The 21,102-nt window shown below is 36.3% G+C and overlaps 4 protein-coding genes across 5 annotated transcripts; 3 read left to right on the forward strand and 1 right to left on the reverse strand.

Annotated features, from left to right (window-relative positions):
- The first annotated feature begins 45 nt into the window (after positions 1–45).
- On the forward strand, positions 46–4,394 carry ARP2 (actin related protein 2). Its single transcript, XM_021443399.2, has 15 exons — positions 46–185; positions 272–382; positions 496–630; positions 737–808; positions 906–984; positions 1,217–1,266; positions 1,394–1,497; positions 1,595–1,663; positions 1,746–1,809; positions 2,103–2,171; positions 2,481–2,564; positions 3,197–3,255; positions 3,421–3,487; positions 3,687–3,770; positions 3,908–4,394. Exons 1-15 carry the CDS (start codon positions 144–146, stop codon positions 3,986–3,988), a joined length of 1,170 nt encoding a protein of 389 aa, XP_021299074.1. The 5' UTR covers positions 46–143; the 3' UTR covers positions 3,989–4,394.
- A 1,409-nt stretch (positions 4,395–5,803) lies between these two features.
- RWP1 (HXXXD-type acyl-transferase family protein) lies at positions 5,804–7,863 on the forward strand. Of its 2 annotated transcripts, XM_021443434.2 has the most exons (3): positions 5,804–5,937; positions 6,055–6,525; positions 6,830–7,863. In XM_021443434.2, exons 1-3 carry the CDS (start codon positions 5,935–5,937, stop codon positions 7,685–7,687), a joined length of 1,332 nt encoding a protein of 443 aa, XP_021299109.1. In that variant the 5' UTR covers positions 5,804–5,934; the 3' UTR covers positions 7,688–7,863. The 2 variants fall into 2 exon arrangements, with proteins under 2 accessions (XP_021299109.1, XP_089641667.1); XM_089785541.1 differs by lacking the exon at positions 5,804–5,937 and having other exon boundaries at positions 6,046–6,525.
- Positions 7,864–10,477: 2,614 nt separating this feature from the next.
- Positions 10,478–12,810, reverse strand: LOC110427821 (Pollen Ole e 1 allergen and extensin family protein). Its single transcript, XM_021443436.2, has 2 exons — positions 11,426–12,810; positions 10,478–11,308 (listed from the first exon to the last, which is right to left on the reverse strand). The coding sequence occupies exons 1-2, from the start codon at positions 11,625–11,627 to the stop codon at positions 10,974–10,976; spliced, it is 537 nt and encodes a 178-aa protein (XP_021299111.1). The 5' UTR covers positions 11,628–12,810; the 3' UTR covers positions 10,478–10,973.
- Positions 12,811–18,583: 5,773 nt separating this feature from the next.
- Positions 18,584–20,753, forward strand: LOC110427939 (GRAS family protein RAM1-like). Its single transcript, XM_021443592.1, has 2 exons — positions 18,584–19,423; positions 19,629–20,753. Exons 1-2 carry the CDS (start codon positions 18,584–18,586, stop codon positions 20,751–20,753), a joined length of 1,965 nt encoding a protein of 654 aa, XP_021299267.1.
- Positions 20,754–21,102: the final 349 nt, after the last annotated feature.

The following is a 21,102-nucleotide window of genomic DNA, read 5'->3' on the forward strand; positions in this document are numbered from 1 at the left end:
AACAGGCACACTATTTCCTGAGACGATGTCGTTTTCAATATTTTTAAAACTATTCGAAATGTCAACCGGGGAAGCAAACACCCGGATTCTTTCCTGCGATTTGACTCCCCTTTGCTTCAAGCAGCTGACACACTCCACCTCCTATGGATAACCGGAACGTCGTCGTTTGCGACAACGGCACCGGAGTAATTCATTTTCTCCTTTCTGTTTTCCTTCTTTGTTTCATTTCTTTGAGTTTGCTTCACTGGATCTGTTTAATATTCGATTGCAGTACGTAAAATGTGGTTTCGCCGGAGAAAATTTTCCGACATCGGTGTTCCCATGCGTGGTCGGGAGACCTATGTTACGGTACGAGGAATCTCTCATGGAACAAGAGTTGAAGGTCAAAAAACTCAAACTCTTCATAACTTTACTTATTTCTTTGTCTTCAGAGATCATGTTCATGAGGTTTTTTCTTTCTTTCATTTTGTTTTGTTTGATTTGAAATTTGGTTAGGATATTGTTGTTGGAGAAACGTGTGCTGATTTGAGGCATCAGTTGGATATATCGTATCCGGTTAACAATGGAATTGTGCAGAATTGGGATGACATGTGTCATGTTTGGGATCATGCGTTTTACAATGAACTAAAAGTAAATCATTCCTTCTTCTAGTTTATGTTGTTTAGCTCTAATTCATGTTTTTTGTTTTTGGTTTTGTGTTATTAGTCTGATAAAATTCTATGCTGTTTGTAAACAGATTAATCCAACGGAATGTAAGATATTACTCACCGACCCGCCTCTCAATCCCTCAAAAAACCGTGAAAAAATGGTTTGTAATCCCAATTCATTGGCATGGTGATTGATTGAACCTTTCGAGAACATTATTGCTGGGATCTGATGAGTTGGATTTTGATTTGAGATTGCAGGTCGAGACCATGTTTGAAAAATACAACTTTTCTGGTGTCTTCATTCAAATTCAGGCTGTTTTAACTTTGTATGCTCAAGGTGCCTACGGAGATAATTAAAGGTTTAAATTTTGTTATATATAATATGTGTTTGTAGAACATTCACAACTTGGGCATGAAGTTCTGCTACTGCCCTTTAAAGACAACGGTAGGTATTATAGCATGTCACCTAGAATGTTGTAGCGTCATGAGGAATCTTTTGTTCAAAACTATTACTGTTCAATTTTTGTATTCTCTCCCTTGTTTTTGAGCATTACCTTGAATCATCACAGGTCTGCTGACTGGATTAGTTATCGACTCTGGTGATGGTGTCACTCACGTGGTAAACTGTTTTAAAACCCAGTTATCATTATTTTTAGTAGAAGTTGCACTCTATGGTATAAGGTGTGCATTTGTGGGAGCACTGCAAATGAAGTCTTGAGAATAATTACTTTGGTCTTTCTTCCCAGGTTCCTGTTGTTGATGGCTATTCATTTCCTCACCTTACTAAGCGAATGAATGTAGCTGGTCGGCACATAACATCCTATCTTGTTGATTTACTCTCCCGGAGAGGGTGAGGACCACTTCTTTGTGAGATAAACTTGTAAGATTAATTAGATTGATAATGCTTTTGATCATTAAGTGATCTGCTTTTGGGTGCATTTTGTTAGGTATGCAATGAATAGAACTGCTGATTTTGAGACTGTCAGGGAAATCAAAGAAAAACTCTGCTATATAAGGTGAACAAACATTTTATGCTGTCCTCTGATTTAATGAACTAATTATGGAATTAAGCGTAACATGACTTGTATTTTCATGCAGTTATGATTACAAAAGGGAATATCAACTGGGACTTGAGACGACCATCCTTGTTAAGAGTTACACTGTAAGTTCATTCTCTCAGTACCTTTTGTAAATGTTCCATTCCCTCTTCCTCTGTAAATATATAATTTGTAACTCTTATGCATGGGTTTGATTAAAGAAACTTAATTAGGAATCTAGACAAGTACTTTTTGCCCTTTATTTGCCTTGTTGTTATCTTATTGTGTGGTTTTACTCGTTGAATTTGATGCGTGTTTATGGATTTGGTCTGACATTTTAATTACTCTATCTTTAGAATGGCAAAACGCTAATCAAGAGTCCTGTATCTAGTATACTGACAAATTTTCTTTTGACCAGCTGCCAGATGGAAGGGTCATTAAAGTAGGCACTGAAAGGTTCCAGGCCCCTGAGGCTCTTTTCACTCCTGTAAGACTGCAGTTCTCTTTATTGTTACTGGTCCCATATATTAAAATTTCTCTGTGCTACCTGTTTTTTGGGATTATCGAAATGAGTTAGGCTGTTTCAAAGTCCATTGCTATCAAAATAAAATTGCACTCCATATATTAATATCAATATGTTGAGAACTTTTGACAAGCAGTGATTGCGTGAGTAACATTGCACTCTTCAGGCCACTTTTTGAGTTCTCATCAATTATTGTTGTAAAACTGATTTTATTTAGTCTCAAAGATATATTGATAGACCATAGATTGCGAAAAGTAAGGAACCCTTTTGCAGGAACTTATTGATGTTGAAGGTGATGGCATGGCTGACATGGTTTTCCGCTGCATTCAAGAGATGGATATTGACAACCGCATGATGGTACTAAAATTATTTCAAGGAATATAGATTTTATTATCTAAAATCACTCCAACAAAGTGCTGAAGCTTTAGGCTGTTAATTTGTTAGAATTTCTGGATTTTCATGAAGCCTCTCATCATCCTCTTTCTTTGAAGCCATTCTGCAGCCCTTTCTTCATGTGTCTGTGTGCCTTTTTCTCTTATGTTAGTTCTCAGTTTCTTCAAGAAATCTGTTGTTCATTTATTGTCTTCTTTGTATAATTAAATTGCACGTCTCATGGTGGATACAATCTCCCAAAGCAGTATTCCCATGCATTGGATTTAAAATAAATCTGTCAGTGCACTTTTCACTCATCAATGAAGTGAATATCTAGTGCTTCTGATAGTTTATATGTCCATATTTTCCTTTTCCATTTCCACTTAAAATGATATCCCTTTCATCTGCTTTAGCATTTTTATATTTAGTTACCACAAAGTCTCAAATTCAGGGCAGGCTTTGGATATAAGTAACTAGTATGATTTTATGACCTACTAGGTCAGGACAGTGATTTATGGGCTCGAAAATGATCATCAGAAAAATTAATGGTTAATTCTTTGTGGTGCTGGGATTATATCCACGTAAATCTGACTTCTTATTGGCTTTATATTTTTCAGCTCTATCAGCATATAGTTTTAAGTGGAGGGAGCACTATGTATCCGGGATTACCTAGTCGGTAATATATTTTACTTGTACAAAGAAACATGTCTAAGATACTTCTGAAATTTGTATGTGGTTAATTTCATTGTCTGCTTTGGTCCTGGCTTCAACCATCCCCCTTGGTCGCATTATCCAGTACAGTTGTGCCTTTCATATGATAGAGATTTTACTTTTGATTCAGGCTGGAGAAGGAAATACTAGATCGATATCTTGAAGTGGTTCTAAAGGGAAATAAGGATGGGTTAAAGGTAAGCTCTATTGCTGTTAAAATATAGAACAGAAGTTACTCCATCTTCTGTTTTTGTATTATCTCTTTTTGAGTTTTATTTCATGCCAATGATTGAGCAAGTCAGTTGATCTTTTGAGCTGGACACAGAAAACACGTAAATGACTATGAAAACCTGTGATGCTCATCTTTTTAAATTGTTTTCTCATGCTTCTGAGTAGAAACTGCGACTGCGGATTGAGGACCCACCACGGAGAAAGCATATGGTGTATCTTGGAGGTGCAGTTCTTGCCGGGATTATGAAGGTCTAAATCTCTCTGATGCTTGTACCTGCACATGTAAACTCATTCTCATGCGTAATTTTCTGCATGAGTTAGCATATTTCTGATGACAGTTTAGAAGTAATTGAAGAATATTTGAACGTTGATGTTATCATGTGCAGGATGCACCTGAGTTTTGGATCAGCAGGGAAGATTATTTGGAAGAAGGAATTGCCTGTCTAAGCAAGTGCGGCCAGGCTTGACTTTTTGACAACAGTTCTTGTTCATTGTTTATTGTTATCTCACTGTGATTGCATTGTCCACAAGCAAAACCAGGAGCCGAGAAAACACTATGAAAGGGTGTCCAAGCTACCTATAAATACTCGTGTCAGGTAACTGGGTTATATCACATCCTGCCATCTATTTTCCCATCGGACAGAGGCATCCCATTGGGTGGTGCCTCTATTATGTTATTCCCAGCAGAAAAAGCTTCCTTGTGCTATATACTTTTACCAAGCAAAATGTAAAAGCCAAAATTTTGGTTTTGGTGTGTATTCTCATAGAAGTTGTTATGCTCATGTTTGTTTTATTTTCTTAAAGGTTTGAGGCTCTGAGCTGTATCTGCAACTACCTATTTGAAAATGAATGAACTCGTGAATATTGACAGGATATGCCTATATACTTTAAATAACATTTTCTTTACATATGATTTTGGGGTTATATTAACCTTTTCAATGCTCTGATTTTTGTCTCGTCCGTCTAACTTTTCGGATGATGCTCTGATAACCTTATACGAAATCCCCGATAAGGCTTTACCCCGACAGATAAATTTTATACAACAACTATAGTAATTGAGGAAATATTCTGAGAAAAGGTTCATTTGGTATTTGTTTTTTATAATTTTATGTCACGTGTTTAGTTGAACAAGTATCAAATAAGGCAGGAAATATCTATTCCTGGAGAAATCTATATGTTGACTTGTTCTCAGCTTTGAAACGGTTCCTCACCATTTTTCATTTTTCTTCCCAGCAATTGAAGTCAGTGCCCGTACAAGGCAAGAAAAAGGCAGGTATTCAAAGTTTAGGATTTCTTGTTGATCTAATGATAGTTTACCCAGGATTGATTGCTACATCCCCAACGAATTTGGCGTCCAAAAAACGCAATGCTTTACTCTTTCTTTTCGCTTACTTGACCCGTTTCCATCAAGCAAAGACTTGATTAAACTAACAAGCTAACATCGATCCATTAAAATATCGCCTGTCCAAGAAAATCTTGTTCCTAAATTTAACCATCTTTCATTTGGAAGATTCTATTGAAGTAGTTAAGCAATAACTAATCCATCAAAATAATGCATAAACAAACATTTTGAACACCTAAGATTTGAGATGACTTTTTGGAAAGAATGAATATAAAAATGTAAGCAGCCAGTACAGAATCTTATCAGGATACAATGCCATGATGTTTTCCACTCAGGATTCCCCATTGTCACCAACAAAACTATGAATACTTATCACAGAAAGTGAACGTCTATCAGAAAACTCCCATGCCTCGCCGGTTTACCCCATATGTGCAAATGATTAAAAGTTTTCTGTAGAAAGAAATTAGTCATGCAGGACGGACAGACACTAGGACATAATAATGGCTCCATCAGCAATGAATAAGCAGGCAACTTAATACTTATAATGAAAATCAGATAACAAGTTTCATCAGAAAAAATAACATGATCCGAGTGGAGAAATTAAGGATACAACAAAATAAGATACAAATTGGGATGCCAACCCCCACCAACCGAAGCCCAGTCAGGCTCTCCTTGCACACGCCAGACTCCTTCGGCTGGTGCGTTAGGTCCCACGACCAGTGGCCTACCCCAACCCATATGGACCAAAACAAAATCTTCATTCCAAGAAACAAAAACCTTTGACATTTCTTCATTTCTCCGTACTGTTCATATTTTTAGCATGTGCCGACTCCAATGAAGCATTGCCAGTTGTCCTTTCATGTCATTTTCATTTATTTATAGAAGGGAGTCGGGGTCTATAACTTTCCTTATATATCAACCAGGTTCTATCAGACCATTACAAATTTGTGACAGGCATCGAGCCAGCTAGTGCTATCATTGTTTTCATAGTTATCAGGTTTTGGTCACTGCAATTCCCTGCCGTCAGACCTTACCAGAAAACTTTCCCATATCTCTTTTTCAGCATTTCACATGGTTCGTGTTTTCAGAATCAATAAATTCTGCATTTATCCGCATTAGATATGTTCCAACTTTTTTTTTTAGTTTTGTTTCTCAGGTTATATATCATCTCATTTCTAATTTATGATTCAGGTCGCAGAAGTTATTGAAGGTTCTGCGATAATGGAAAGGTCCGATGGAAAAGTGTCTCAGCTTAGTGTGAAGCAAGGAGAGCCAACCCTGGTTTGTCCTGCTGAAGAGACAGAAAAGGGTCTATACTTTCTCTCTAATCTTGATCAGAATATTGCAGTGATCGTTCGCACCATATATTGCTTTAAGTCAGATGAGAAAGGGAATGAAAATGCTGGTGAAGTGGTCAAGGATGCATTGAGAAAGGTTCTTGTTCATTACTATCCCCTTGCTGGGCGGCTTACAATCAGCTCAGAGGGTAAACTAATTGTGGATTGCAACGGGGAAGGGGCTGTGTTTGTTGAAGCTGAAGCAAACTGTAAGATGGAGGAGATTGGAGACATAACAAAGCCTGATCCTGAGACTCTTGGGAAGCTGGTTTATGACATTCCTGGTGCAAAAAACATACTAGAGATTCCACCTCTAGTGGCTCAGGTATTTCAAACTTCTACAGAAACATTTTGTTCCTTTTTTTTTTTTTTTTGTAGTAAGAGTTCTGAAGTATGATTATTGCTATCCTAGATATATAGATTAAAAGTTTAATCTATTTCACTTTACAGTCAACATTGAATATTTTCTCTGGGAAAATTTGCTTCTTTGCATGATAATCATCAAGCATTTATCAACCAGAATGTCATGAAAAATAATGATCTAGACAGGTAATGTTCATGAATATCATGAACAGTGTTGGACAGATCTAATTTTTTTGTATATCTAAATGATACAATTTATTTTCCAGGTGACTAAGTTCCAATGTGGAGGATTTGTCCTTGGCCTGTGCATGAACCATTGCATGTTTGATGGCATTGGTGCTATGGAATTTGTCAACTCATGGGGTGAAACAGCCCGAGGCTTGCCACTGACTATCCCTCCATTCTCGGATAGAGCCATTCTGAAAGCCCGAAGCCCACCTAAGATAGAATACCTGCATCAGGAATTTGCTGAGATAGAGGACAAGTCCAGCACTGGTGATCTCTACAAAGATGAAATGCTCTATAGATCTTTCTGTTTTGAGCCTGAGAAGCTTGAAAGCCTAAAGAAAAAAGCTATGGAAGATGGGGTTCTTGGAAAATGTACTACTTTTGAAGCTCTTTCAGCATTTGTCTGGAGGGCTCGGACCAAGGCACTTAACATGCTGTCTGACCAACAAACAAAGCTTCTCTTCGCTGTTGACGGCAGGCCTAAGTTCAATCCGCCTCTACCAAATGGTTACTTCGGCAATGGCATTGTGTTGACAAATTCCATATGCCAGGCAGGTGAGCTATTGGACAAGCCATTTTCACATGCCGTGGGCCTGATTCAGGATGCAATTAAGATGGTTACAGATGGTTACATGAGATCAGCCATAGATTACTTCGAGGTCACTAGAGCTAGGCCTTCTTTGTCATCCACTCTGCTGATCACTACATGGTCTAGGCTATCTTTCCACACTACAGATTTCGGATGGGGAGAGCCTGTTCTATCAGGGCCAGTTGCATTGCCAGAGAAGGAAGTGATCTTGTTCCTGTCTCATGGCAAAGAGAGGAAAAGCATAAATGTTCTTTTAGGATTGCCAGCTTCTGCCATGAAGGTCTTCCAAGAACAGATGCAGATTTAGATAACAAGAAATTATATGTGGGATGCTGTTATACTCTTGTCTTCTATTTCACTGTTCTAGGTCAATTCTCTTTGTGGTATGCTACGTTCTTCCGTAGACATCTGATCAGAAAAAGATCGATTATGCTATAACCTAGTACCAAGTAAAGTTGGTGCAGGGTAAAAGGGAAATTAAAGGTGAAAATTGCTGCTGTGTGGGGTGGTCATTCGTTTTTCGTTTTTCTTTTAATTTATCTATTAATGGGGATTTTTATAAAGCTGGAGGCACATCTATTCTAACTTGTATTGCCCAGAAATTATGTATCTTTGATTTAAAATCTAATGTTATGTCTTATATTTCATTCTTTATTCAAAACATAAGTCTTTGTTTGCATATACATCATGAATAACCTGCAGAAGAAGGACAGAAGGACCTTGCAGATTAAGTGGTTGAGAATGGAACAAGTTTTCCATCCTCTATTATACAAAAGCAACGCCACAGCATACAGACACAAACAAATACATGACACAGACGCAGAAGTTAGTTCACCTAAAAAGGAGAAAAGATGTTTCATTTGCCTCCTAAAAGGATTCTTGCTTATTGCTTTTTGTCATGCAATAAAGTGAAACCCAATTTTTGCATCAGCTCAGAAGCACCTCCAAAGGGCAAAATGGGGTCCAGGAGAGTCCATCAAGAAATGTTGGTTGGACAATTTCTATCATGTCAACTGCAAGGAACAGCCTATCCTAGTGGAAACATATAGGTGCTAACCACTGATAACTACGTAGCCTAGGCTATCTTTTTGCACTGGTACCGCTCTGGATGGGGAGAGAGAACCCAAAAAATATAGCAGCAGCCCTTACATTCATATGAGTAGCATTAGGGGTTTGCCTATCTTCTGGCATGAAAAATTTCGATTCATTATGCTTTCAAGGTATACAAACATAAATACTTCTAGTATGGAAGTAACAACAAAAAAATAATTCTACTTGTATGGCAAATTCCTCTCTCTCACAACCCAAATTCAGTATTGATTTCTTTTCTGTTTTTTTCTTTCTTTGGCAAAAAGTCAATTTTTAGTCCCAGGAATAAGATTTGATTTCAATTTTAACATAGGAATTGATGCTTAGGAGTTACAGAGTTGGCAAGTTTGTCCTAAGCATGATCTGATCTAAATCAGAGTTTCTTTGGTAGTATTTTACATATGGAGATGCTAAAAGGGCATTAGAGTACGGCCTGCTAGTTGCTAGAAACAATGCACTTGTGGAAACCAGATTTTATGCCCATTTGTTCTGAACTGGGCTTCATAGTTTGGAAGGGCATTGATTTATCTGTTTCAGTCAGTTTGCATTAAAGCTTCAATTCTATACTCTGCTCAAATATTTTGTTATGAAATATAAGTTTCCATCTCATCCCAATTGCATAATAAGATGCAGAAATTGAATGGATAAGTGAGAAAGTGAAAGTACTTGAAAATGCTTGGAGTAGTTGCACAAGAAGGGGTTACTGGTGCTAATAGAAATTCTCCAACCCGCTTAGTATCGTTTTCTATAATTTTTAGACATCCAAAAACTTTAATCTTAATATGAAAAGTTTATGGGATGTGTAACATAAATTATGAAAAGGACACCAAAGGAGACACCAAATAGAGACAAAAGAATTTCTATTTGAGCTTTTGCCTTTTGCAGCATTCTAAATTGTGATCTTGTCTATGGTAAAGCATCTGGAATTACATCGGTCCTCCACCTTAGGAATGGCAATGGACGATTGCTGTCCGTAGGAGGAGTCAGATGACGTTCACATGGCATGTGCAGTGCTCATATGATTTCTTCTGCGGTGGCAAAGAACTGTCGGTCCACAAGATGGAGATATGTTGTTGCTTTACACTGATAACTTACACTCAAAAAAAGTGGGATTTAGAGATATTTCTTTGATGAAATATTTCAGTGTCTTTTTCTTTGGACTTGCATGCATCCTGGGAGATTTTGCCTAAAGGCACTGACTGGGATTATCCAATAACCTTAAATCTGATATGTAGAGTAGGGCTACTGCTAGGCTCTTATTTGGTTATCAGGAGATTGACTTTTTCAGTCCTTAGCACCATCTACTCCAACACTAGTGAACTTGGGCATATTTTAGACAGTATGTTCCAATGACTTAGTAGGACTACAACTCTGATCTTTTGATGAAATCATAATGGTGGAATTAAGAGGCAGCAAAAATTTTTGAGAATAACAACTCATGCCTGCAGATTTCTCAGTTTTTCCTTTTTTTCTTTCTTTCTTTCTTTCTTTCTCCAGACATCTTCTTATCTCTCCAAGTAAAGAAACAACTATAAGCATCTAAGTTAGATGGTACTGTAGAAGTGTTTCAGGGGGAACTGAAAGCTGGACTGTGATTGGCCAACACTTCGGTGGAATATTGCTATCATCTACTTGAAAGGACCTTACGATGATTTCATAAGGAACATTGACATGACAATTGAGGGTATTGGAGTAAAAGAAGAACTTTGTGATTTTAAGAGCATCTTCATGTTTTGAGCTTAATCATGCTGCAGTTCATGCCATTGTCAAGCAGAATCAGAATTTTTTTTTTTTTGCCATGTTGGCTTTGTATCTATAGACCAATCTTAGATTGAAGTTGCTCTAAATTTCTGACCTCTGCCACATCTTTGCAAGTTGGACGCTATCTGTAACTGTGCAATAAAAACTTTTCCTCTCTTATGATCTCATTGATCCTTCCTCACTTTCTCATCTTTTTGTGATAATAAAAAGAATTACATGGTTGAGTTGGAGTGATGCAATCTGGGCAAATTTGTTTAGCTTTTCGGATTTCGAAAGGCTGTTGATATCATTAATCACTTCATTCACACATTTCATACATTGTAACTAAAGACCAATCAGGATAAAATATGGTAAATCATGTATGTCCACATGCTTGACCTGGACCCCATATGCACAAAAGTCTCTTGGGCACAATTGAATGTGCTGATACAAACAATAAAAAAGCAATGCACGGATGGAAAATACATAGTAATACGTGGCCCTTTGTTCTTCTTTAAGGAGCACCAAGTAAGGTTGTAAGGGCAAAGACAAAAGGGTGTCTAAGGGTTCCTCATTTCTTGTATTATGTGCAGACTGAGAAATGGAAAGAACCTTCATAGGATAGATGAGGATGGGGAGATTGGGATCTATCTTCAGTAACTGGGATTAGTGTGTTAAGGAAAAGAGATAATTGGAAAAGTAGCAAAAGGAAATCATATAGATGCTTTAAGGAGGTAAATATGTATAACTAGTGAAGTCTTGCTTCAATTCCCACACAAGGAAGCATCTCTTTTTGATGGTCTGAAATTCAATGGATTTAGGCTGTAGATGCAGAGATTGGGGTGTCTGGATTTGATTGCTATCTGATCCGTTGTGCTTCTGTAACCAGGAATGTTGCATGAAGTAGACGAGCTCCCAACTAAGCTTGCTTGGCAGGATGATGCGATGGCTGCCTCCGCACATGCGATCCCATCAACTGATGGTATTTCCAACCTGTAAACTCCATGTTTATCGGAAGTTCTGTTGACTGAGAATGATATCTGTTCTCTTGTTCTCGGAACAAATGCCCTGAAGTTGCAGTCTATTTGAACTTCTGCACCTGGTTAGGCAATATTGAACAATGAGAAACCGTGCTTTCATTTTAATTTGTTGTTAAACATTCAGACAGTAATACAACAAAACTTGGAATAAGAGTAGGTTGTTTCAGATACTTTACCTGGTAAGAAGTAGCTGTGTCTGGAGAAGCTGTTTGTGGAGCAAATGTCACAATAAACAAGCCCCATCACAGTGATCTGGGCATTATTTTTTGCTGGCTCAGGTTTCAAAGGTAATGCCTTAATCAACAGAGAAGAAAGAACAAAGAGAATTATTGGGTTCATGGCAGCAAAATTTGGGAGATGACAGACAAACTTTCTCATAACTTTCACTATGAATGGTTGGTTTAAATGAGTAGCATACAAAGCATTATCATGTATTTGATGATGAGTTTTGTAGCGTGGATAGAGGATGGTAGGAGTTGGTGGAGATCCAACTGTATGCAAAAGTGGAGGAAAATTTATCCCTTTTCACAAGAAAACACAGACATGTGAATGTATTTTGGCAACATGTGGACTTGATGGGTAGGATAGAGAAGGAGACTAGCTTCTTTATGAGCGTTAGTGGCTTCATTTGTCACATTCATGTGGGGCTTGATTTGAAGGCCCGAGTATGCAATAAGCTTAAATTACTAGCTCAAAATTAGCATGTAAAGCCCCTAGTTGGCAGATTGGAACGTTCCCCTAATTCAGGAAATTTTGGTTGCTGTTTGAATCTATGCAATAACACAATGTATTTTTGCAACTCCTGCAGTGTAACCTGAGACATTACTGAAACATAAGCAGACTCTCTTTCATGCTTAATGGATTGGGGTGGGCAAAGGATGCATTTGCTGCTAAGCTTCAACAAAAACTCAATAGATTAAGCCATTAACTCTGAATTTATTGCTTACTACTCATGCATGCAGACTTGGTTGTGTAGATGAATCAGCCATTTAAGAAAAGCTTTAATGGGAATGCAATAAAGTTATTCACGTGCTCTTCTGAAGAACTGGTAAGGATAAAGTTCCATCAAAGTTACTAGGAAAAAAAACACACCCCACTACTTGTAATATCATGAATCTGTTAAACTTGGAAACTGAAAACATACCACATAAAGGTTTTTTTTTTCTTTTCGAGTTAATTGTCAGCTAACCTTCCACCATTTTTCTCTGTTTCTCTTTCCTGGTTGAAGCTGGAATTCTTCTGTTGACTTGTTGCCTGTTTTAGTGAAGTGGTAACCCCCATTATCGGGGAAGGTAATTCAGCTTAGGCTCTATATAGAATTATGGAAACCAAAAGAAGCTGCCGGGTAATTTTTCAGGTGCACTTATTGGCTAACTTGGGCTTCCTTCTTGGCCTTGCCAATTGCCTGATGGAAGGCACTGGATACCCGTGAACAAGGGTAAATGAGCTGATGCCTGGTGACATTTGGCTCACGCTCAAGCTGTGAGAGAGTGCAATGCCATCACATGGCAATGGATTGCTTATTTATAGTTGCTAGAGTGCTATAGGTATCGGCATGGCAGACGAGATGATGATGGGAAATGTTTTTTTTTTTTCATTTTTTGGGAGGGCTCTGGAGACCAAGACAGAAATGGGATCACTGTGTTTATGAATTTTCACCTTTCAACTCAAAAAGTTCCTCGGAATTGCAACCAAATTTGTGCTAAATCAAGAGGGTTGGCGTCATGGCGGCTAGTGTTCGAAGTTCAAACTAATCGACATGGTGAACACTTGGTACTTTCACAGATTATATGGGATGTCTTGTAGTAACATGTGAACCAACAGCCTGTCCATTAAAGGGACTTCCACATTTTTAAATCCTCACGAATTTCACCTAATGGACGATTATTTTATGATACTAAGTATGAAAAAATAAAGGGTAAAAAAACCTCCACTTTTAAGTTTTAATTTAAATTTCAAATAAACCTATTAATAAGTTTTCAAAATAAATATCATGTTTTAAAAAATTCTTCTATTAGACATATAGATTCAGCTATTAATCATTTGTTAATATTTTTTTAATTTAATGAAGTGATAATATTAAAATAATAATTTTATTTTTATTAATTTTAAAAATTATTATTATATAATTTTTATTAATTTTTTTTTTAATTTTAAAATATAAAAAAGCATCGATTAATGCTCCCCTCTCTTAGGGAGTACATATCGATGCTCCCCCATCTTGGGGAGCACCAATATTTTTTTATATTTTTTTAAAAAAGTTATAATAATAATTTTTTAAATTAATAAAGAAAAAGAAATATTTTAATCTTTTTATAATCTCTATTAATGATGTTTATATTTTATAGACAGAATATCTATTTCGAAAATTAATAAATTCGTTTGAAATTTCGATCATAACTTAAGGGTTTGAGATATTTTACCCAAAAATAAATGTAAACATCTTCATATGAAAAATTGAGATCAAATTTATCTTCGGAATATTTTAAAGATTTTATCTATGAAAACCTTAGTTTAGTTGGACCAATTTCTTCTGATTTTAGATAAACCCAATTATAGTTAAATCTCGTCGAATATGTTAAAAATTAGAGAAAATAGCATTTTTAATATATTATTAAATTTGTAAAATAAATATCTAATTTAAAATCAATTGATAATAAATAAAAAGATCATTTGTGAGATGGGAACTCGTTCGCAGGCATGCTTGCTAAACATGGTGTTAATTGTGAGTCAATGTTCAAAGCATGGTGGTAGCTTTCGCTAGCAATTTTCTTTATGAATACTTTTAGTTCACAATGTTTTAATATTGTAAAGCTTAGCTTACTATTGAATTGTGGTACTGTTCGTACCAGATATGTTTTGTTAGCTGGTGTCATGTATGTACACCAGATATACTATAGTTGTATCAGGAACAATTTACTGTCTTGGGCAGATTAATTATTAATGAAAATATATAACTTATGTGAGTTTCTTTTATTATCATTTTGATGAACCTTATTATGGGCTGGTGGTTGTTGATTTCATGCTAATGTCCTTTGATGAATACTTGAATGCCAACTCAATAATATAGTACCCATGGGCCTGTGAGTTTCTCATTTGGGCGTTAAACTTGTTGTCTTGAATTTAATCAGCATTAAATTACATTAGGATCATTTTTTTGCCTTTAAACCTAACAGTGTTTTCAAAAAAAAAATTAATTTTAACTATTTTTAATTAAGAAAAAAAAATTTTAAATAAAATTATTATTAATAAAATCTCTTCATATTCAAACGCACCATGTTAAAAAAATGTTATTACGCGTTATACCACATCCAATAGATTTGTTACATATCAAGTGCATTAGAGTTGTTATATGCAAACATGGGTATGATAATTTTGGGTAATATTTTAATTTATATATTTCATTTTACTTATAATTTCAACCCATAAACTTTTAAATTTTGTAAATGTAAATCAATTGTTAATTTTTCAAAAAAATTTTGCAAAAAAATAAAAACTTTTATAATTTTCAAAAACAAAAGAAGATGAACAGAGGAAGAGATTAACAACTTTGGAGGAAAAAAAATCTCTCACCATCATTTAAATTTTTTTAGATATAAATAACTACAAAATATCAAAAACAACTAATCTATATATGTATCTACAATAGTTAGAAATAACAAAAAAATAAAATAAAATGACATTACAAGTCTAAGCAGATGTTACATACTTTAGTAAAAGATGATACACACTAAAGCTTCAGATGTTACACATCAAAGCCAAATCTTTAACACTAGATATTGATGTTACACGCTAATCCCAAAGCTTCAGCATAAGATGTTGCATGCCAAAATTTCTTTTTTTCTACTAATATTACATGTCAAACATGAATTACTTTGTTACACGTCAAGATTTGTTCTACCAAACTTAAATTATTGAAAAACTTAAAAATATGTTATTACTCACCATGTTATTCTTTTTGATCTGTAGATCGATGATGATATGACAAAATGGTAAAAGATAAACAAAGAGAGGGTTTTGTAAATATAAATTAATAAATGTAAAAACATGTTGTTACTTGCCATATCATGTTATTTGGTTTGTAGATCAAGAATGATATAATGAGATGGCAAGAAATAAACATAATGGGAAACATAACAGACAAATGGCGAGAGAGAAAACTTAAGAACATTTAATTTGTTTAAAATGATTTTAAAGATGTTTTTATCAAGTCATGACAAAAGTTAAGTAAAAACAATTAATTTTATATTAAATGTTATTTTTAAAATGAATTTATCAAATTAATTATTTCTCATAATTTGCTCAATTACATTCTCTATCTCATAAGATGACTGAATTTCATTTAAATCTATTCGAAGTAAAAGGTTAAATCATGAGGTTAAACAAACATGACAGACTCAAATAGACTATATGAAACGGCATATTAATTAGAGTGGAGGGGCGTGAGCCAAATGGCGAATGAACATTTGTTGACTTTGTGATATATCATTGTCTATCAAGATATGGAGGACAGACATTGAGATTGGTTTTAATTTATACTAATATGCCGAACAAATGTTTTAAAGCAGTGCTTTGACCTGGCCATAATCCATGCAGACCAGTTTGCCTTTTGGCTTTAGCTTCTACTGTTTCTTTGGAAAACTTTGTTTGCTATAGGGATTATGCCCTTACGTTAGTAGAGCCAATGGCTTTGTTTTAGCAGGTCGAAACAAGTGATAAAACAAGTTTCATTGTCATTTCTGTGAGGTTTAATTAATTACTTTGCAACACACAAATTTACCATTACCTCTCTCCAGCCATTAAAAAGGAATGAAGACTTGGTCTTGAAACAAAATTCTGGTGTGATATGCTCAACAAAATGAATTAATCCGCGGTTGTTAACTTAATTATTATAATTGTACGGTGCATAACCTAAATTAGTATGATTATATTTTAGATTATAATATATACTTGTTGTTATAATAAGAGAAATCTTGTATTTTGGATTGTGTGAATTATACTAAGATGAATGCGATATATATTGTACAAAATTAATAGTATCATAATCTAATTATATCACCGACAATATTTTAATTTTACTGTATCACTCACAATATCATAATCTAATAAACTAATATTGATTTAAACTTCTAATGTGTACAATTACTATAGCTAATTAACAGCTACTTTCGATCAATTAAGATCTAAATTATAAAAACAATAATGTTACGGTTGTGAGAGGGTTGTTTGATTAAAGTTAAGAAATTATATAGACTTTTATCGTCAGTAATCTTTTTAAATTTAGATAGATCAGCTATATATGTTAGCAGTTAGCTGATCCAAGGGAGGTTTTAAGTTAATAAAGTTTTGCCTCCCAAAGGGTTAAATTAATTAATGATTGATTTAGGCATATGCTAGACGATATACAAAAACATTGCTGACCATGATTTCGTGGTGAGGAAAAGAAGAGGAAAAATGGGAAGTTTATGCTTTGGCTTCAACAGTGTTAACCGACGATTTGGACAATGATGAAATGATGGTTTTAGTGGAAAAGAAGATGGAATTTCCATGGCAAGACCAATTTAGGCAGGAGATGACAAATGCAAAAGAAAAGAGGAGAAGATGGTTCTGATTGGACAGACTCACAACGTAGAAATGTTTCCATGTCAAGAGGCAAACATTTTTAGGGGCATGAAAATGGTACGTAAGGACATGCAGATTAGGCTTTGTATTTGTTTGTATGAAAATGAAAGAGAGAGAGAGAGAGAGAGAGAGAGAGATGCCGCCTAAGAAAGAAGATGGTTTGGGACAAGCGCTTCATTCCTTTGGCAAGTCCAAGGAGCAGGCGGCGCCACCGACGCCACATCCGACGACCTTGCCTATGTCTCCTTTCTTGTCCTTTCTCCCCCTCTCTTCACTATCCCACCTCCTCCATCTATTCATCCCTTCGAATTTGCTTATCATTACCAACAATGTCACTAAGTTTAGGACTAAAACTTTGTCTAAATTACACTGCTGGTCGCTAAACTTTCACAAAATTTTCGTTTTAGTCATTGAATTTTAATTTATCTCAATTAAGTTCTTGAAATTTTTAAAATATATCAAATCTGATAATCATAACAAATTTCATACAAATAATCGACCAAAAATTAACATAGCTACCACTTGAACTAATATGTCAACAAAATTCGCCTCATTGTGCCCCTTTCTTTCCTCAAAGAAATCTTGCCCAAGTTTAATGACCATGGATGTAATTTACTCTTAAAACTTTTTCATTTCCTACAGTACTCTTCACCTACCCTTAGACCATGGCTGGTTAAAACTTATTCTTTAATAACATATGGTTACAGGTATTGTTATTGTGGCAATGAGTGATTGTTGAACTCAAATTGTCAACCCCTAAAGTAAAAATCATTAAACCAATGTTTTACTGTTATCATCGTAACATTTTTTTATTGATTTTTGGTTGAAGATGTAATGTAACATTTTCATTGTTAGACAAAAGAGATCAAAATCATTTCACTATTACAATAGATGAAAGCAGCTAAGTGGCATCGGCAAGGACATCCTCCATAGTGTAAAAATAACAATTTTTGGCTCATCACAATGCAGGAGCATCATGATCCCTTTGTCATTTACTCAATTCGTTTCAAGTCCTTTTCTCAGGATTATGCATTGCTCCAAGTCCTTTTCACAGAATTTGTCATGTTTCCAGAGGCCCCATTTCTCTGTTTCAAAACTATTCTTCTTTCTTCTTCTTCAGTTTCTCCCCTTCTCCTCTGTCCAGTCTTCTCCCCCCCCTGCCATCATTCTCTGTGTATTCCAATCCTAGTGATAATCTACTACACATTTCACACCAAGAAAGGGTCCAATCATTGTTTAATAAACTTTTCTGAGATGGGACGGCCCAAGGGAAAAGTGGTCCCAATCAATGCCAACTAAGAGTTTGTCCTGTAGTCTTCCAAGGAGTAACCCCAAAGGACAAATTAAACCCCTAGAAAAATCCAGCTAAAGCTTAGCTTAGACTTAGTAGAGGAGATTACTAACCAAAACCCTCCAATCAACATGAATCCAGCTTAGAAATTTGTCTCTAATCCCATTCTCTTTCCAAGACAATAAGACAAATCCCTTATGAAATAAGAAGAGAGGAAAACTGTCTCTAGCTTCTTTCTCATTAACATTAACAGACCCTACCAAGCTATTAGTCGAACAACTTATGAGAGAGCGGGTTTGGAAAACTAGCTACTTCTTTTGAAAGGGCTTGGTTCCTGAAAACAAACACAGACCCCTTTTTTGTTTTTTGGGAGGGTTTTTGGGTGTTTGGAAAAAGTATTGCTGATCAAAGTAAAGAAAACATGATGAATTCTCTTTGTGGCAGCATGGGTTCCATCAAGAGTGAGAACTCATGCGAGTCAATTGTTGAGTCTAAGAAAACTTTTCCATCTTCTGATTTGGAGCAAAAGAGCTTAACCCCACCAAGCCTCAATTTCCCAGCAGTCAAGTTTGAGTTGGATGATGTTGAGGTCCAGTCCCCAGACAGTTCTGCATGGGAAACTTTTTTCTCTGATTATTTTGATTCTGACGCCATGATCTCATCCCCAGTGAGAAACTTACCATCTCCACAAATATCAAGCTATAGTTTCGGTAATGTTCAGGCAATGCAAGGGCAGAGTCTGCCAGGGTGTTCTCCACCTCGGTTTTCGTCTCAGCTTGGGTCATTTAACAGCACCCACAAAGGGAAAGGGCAAAGCCCACTCCACAAAGTCTTTAACTCACCTAACAATCAGTTTATGCAGGTTGAGAGCCTTTCATTGCCTGCTATAGAAGAATTCCTGGATGATTATCAGAAGGATGGTTATGGAGAATACCCAACAACAAGGATTTCAAGTATGGGAACTTCAAATAACATGTTTGAAATGCCAAGCACGGCTCCAGCAGTGCTAGACTGCATAACAATCCCAAATTCTTCAAGGTTTTGTGGGTCTGCAAGTGAAACGTCATCGTCAGCCGGATGTTCACAATTGACCCATGAGCAACACTATCCGGTAAACTCTATCGCAAGACCACCATTATCTCAACAACTACAGCAAGAGAAACAACTAGAAAAGCAACAACCAGCACCACCAGAACAGCAACAGCAACACCAGAACCTTGGCCATACCTTAATGGTTCCTATTCCTATTGGCCCTGAGCAGGTACTATGATCTCTTGCTCTGGTTTCCTTTTTCCATTCATTGATTATTCAAGATGATTCCCTTTTGCACTTTTATAAAGAAAAAGATCATGAACAAAATAAAAAGGAAGAAAAAGATATGATGCATGGAAGTTTTCACATATAATTAAACAAATTATCTTTAGTTTAGCTAGAAATTTTAACTCCAATCTAATTTGCCTTTACAGGAGCAAGATAGTGGGCTTCAATTGGTGCATCTCCTCCTTGCATGTGCTGAAGCAGTGGCCCAAGAAGATTACTTGTTAGCAAGAAAATATATACACCATCTAAATCGAGTGGTAACTCCTCTTGGTGACTCCATGCAAAGAGTTGCCTCTTGCTTCACCGAAGCCCTTAGTGCAAGGCTTGCCGCAACCATAACCACTAATCCTGGCACTTCCAGTGCTCCAAAACCATTTGTTCCTTTCCCATCAAACTCCTTAGAAGTTCTCAAGATTTATCAAATTGTTTACCAAGCCTGTCCATACATAAAATTTGCACATTTCACTGCTAATCAAGCCATTTTTGAGGCCTTTGAAGCTGAAGAACGTGTTCATGTTATTGACTTAGATATCCTCCAAGGCTATCAATGGCCAGCTTTCATGCAAGCTCTAGCTGCCCGACCTAATGGAGCTCCTTTTCTTAGGATAACAGGAGTTGGACCCTCTCTAGAATACATCAAAGAGACAGGCAGATGCTTAACAGAACTAGCTCACTCTCTCCACATCCCATTTGAATTCCACCCTATTGGCGAGCAACTTGAAGATATAAAACCTCATATGTTCAACAGGAGAGTTGGTGAGGCTCTAGCCGTTAACGCTGTTAATAGGCTCCACCGAGTACCTAGTAATTGCCTTGGAAACCTACTGGCAATGATACGTGATCAAGCTCCTAACATTGTAACCCTCGTTGAACAAGAAGCAAGCCATAATGGCCCTTACTTCTTAGGCCGTTTCCTCGAGGCGTTGCACTACTATTCAGCAATATTTGACTCATTGGATGCCACTTTTTCCCCAGATTCTGCTCAAAGAGCAAAAGTCGAGCAGTACATATTTGCACCAGAGATAAGAAACATTGTGGCTTGTGAAGGGAGTGAGAGGACAGCCAGGCATGAGAGGCTAGAGAAATGGAGGAAATTAATGGAAGGAAAAGGGTTTAAAGGGGTGCCCTTAAGTGCAAATGCAGTGACCCAATCAAAGATTTTGCTCGGTTTATATTCCTGTGATGGTTACCGATTAACTGAAGATAAAGGCTGCTTACTTTTGGGGTGGCAAGATAGAGCAATTCTTGCTGCTTCTGCATGGCGATGTTGATTAATCATCTTCTTCCTTCCTATTTTACATGCATGTTTTTTTTCCCTCTTTCCAAGCTTTCCTTATCATTCCAATCTTGGATATTGCTTCTCTTTTACGTTATGCCAAGGAAGAAAAGGAACAAACAAAGAAAAAGAAGTCAAGATAAATGCCAAGAAAGGTGTGAGTCAGGATAAGGTCAATACTAAAATTTGATTCATTGTATAATAAACTATTTTCTTTTGAATAATGGAAAGAAAAACTATTGTTTTCTTGGGCACAGGGTCGAGAAAACGTTGCTGATTTTCGTCCCATATGTTGTAACCACTGGACCGAAGGGTTTGCGCAAGGTCGGTGGTGATGAGCTAAG

Source organism: Theobroma umbraticum, unplaced genomic scaffold, assembly GCF_002168275.2.
Source record: "Theobroma umbraticum cultivar Fairchild unplaced genomic scaffold, ASM216827v3 scaffold_239.0, whole genome shotgun sequence".
NCBI classification, from domain to species: domain Eukaryota; kingdom Viridiplantae; phylum Streptophyta; class Magnoliopsida; order Malvales; family Malvaceae; genus Theobroma; species Theobroma umbraticum.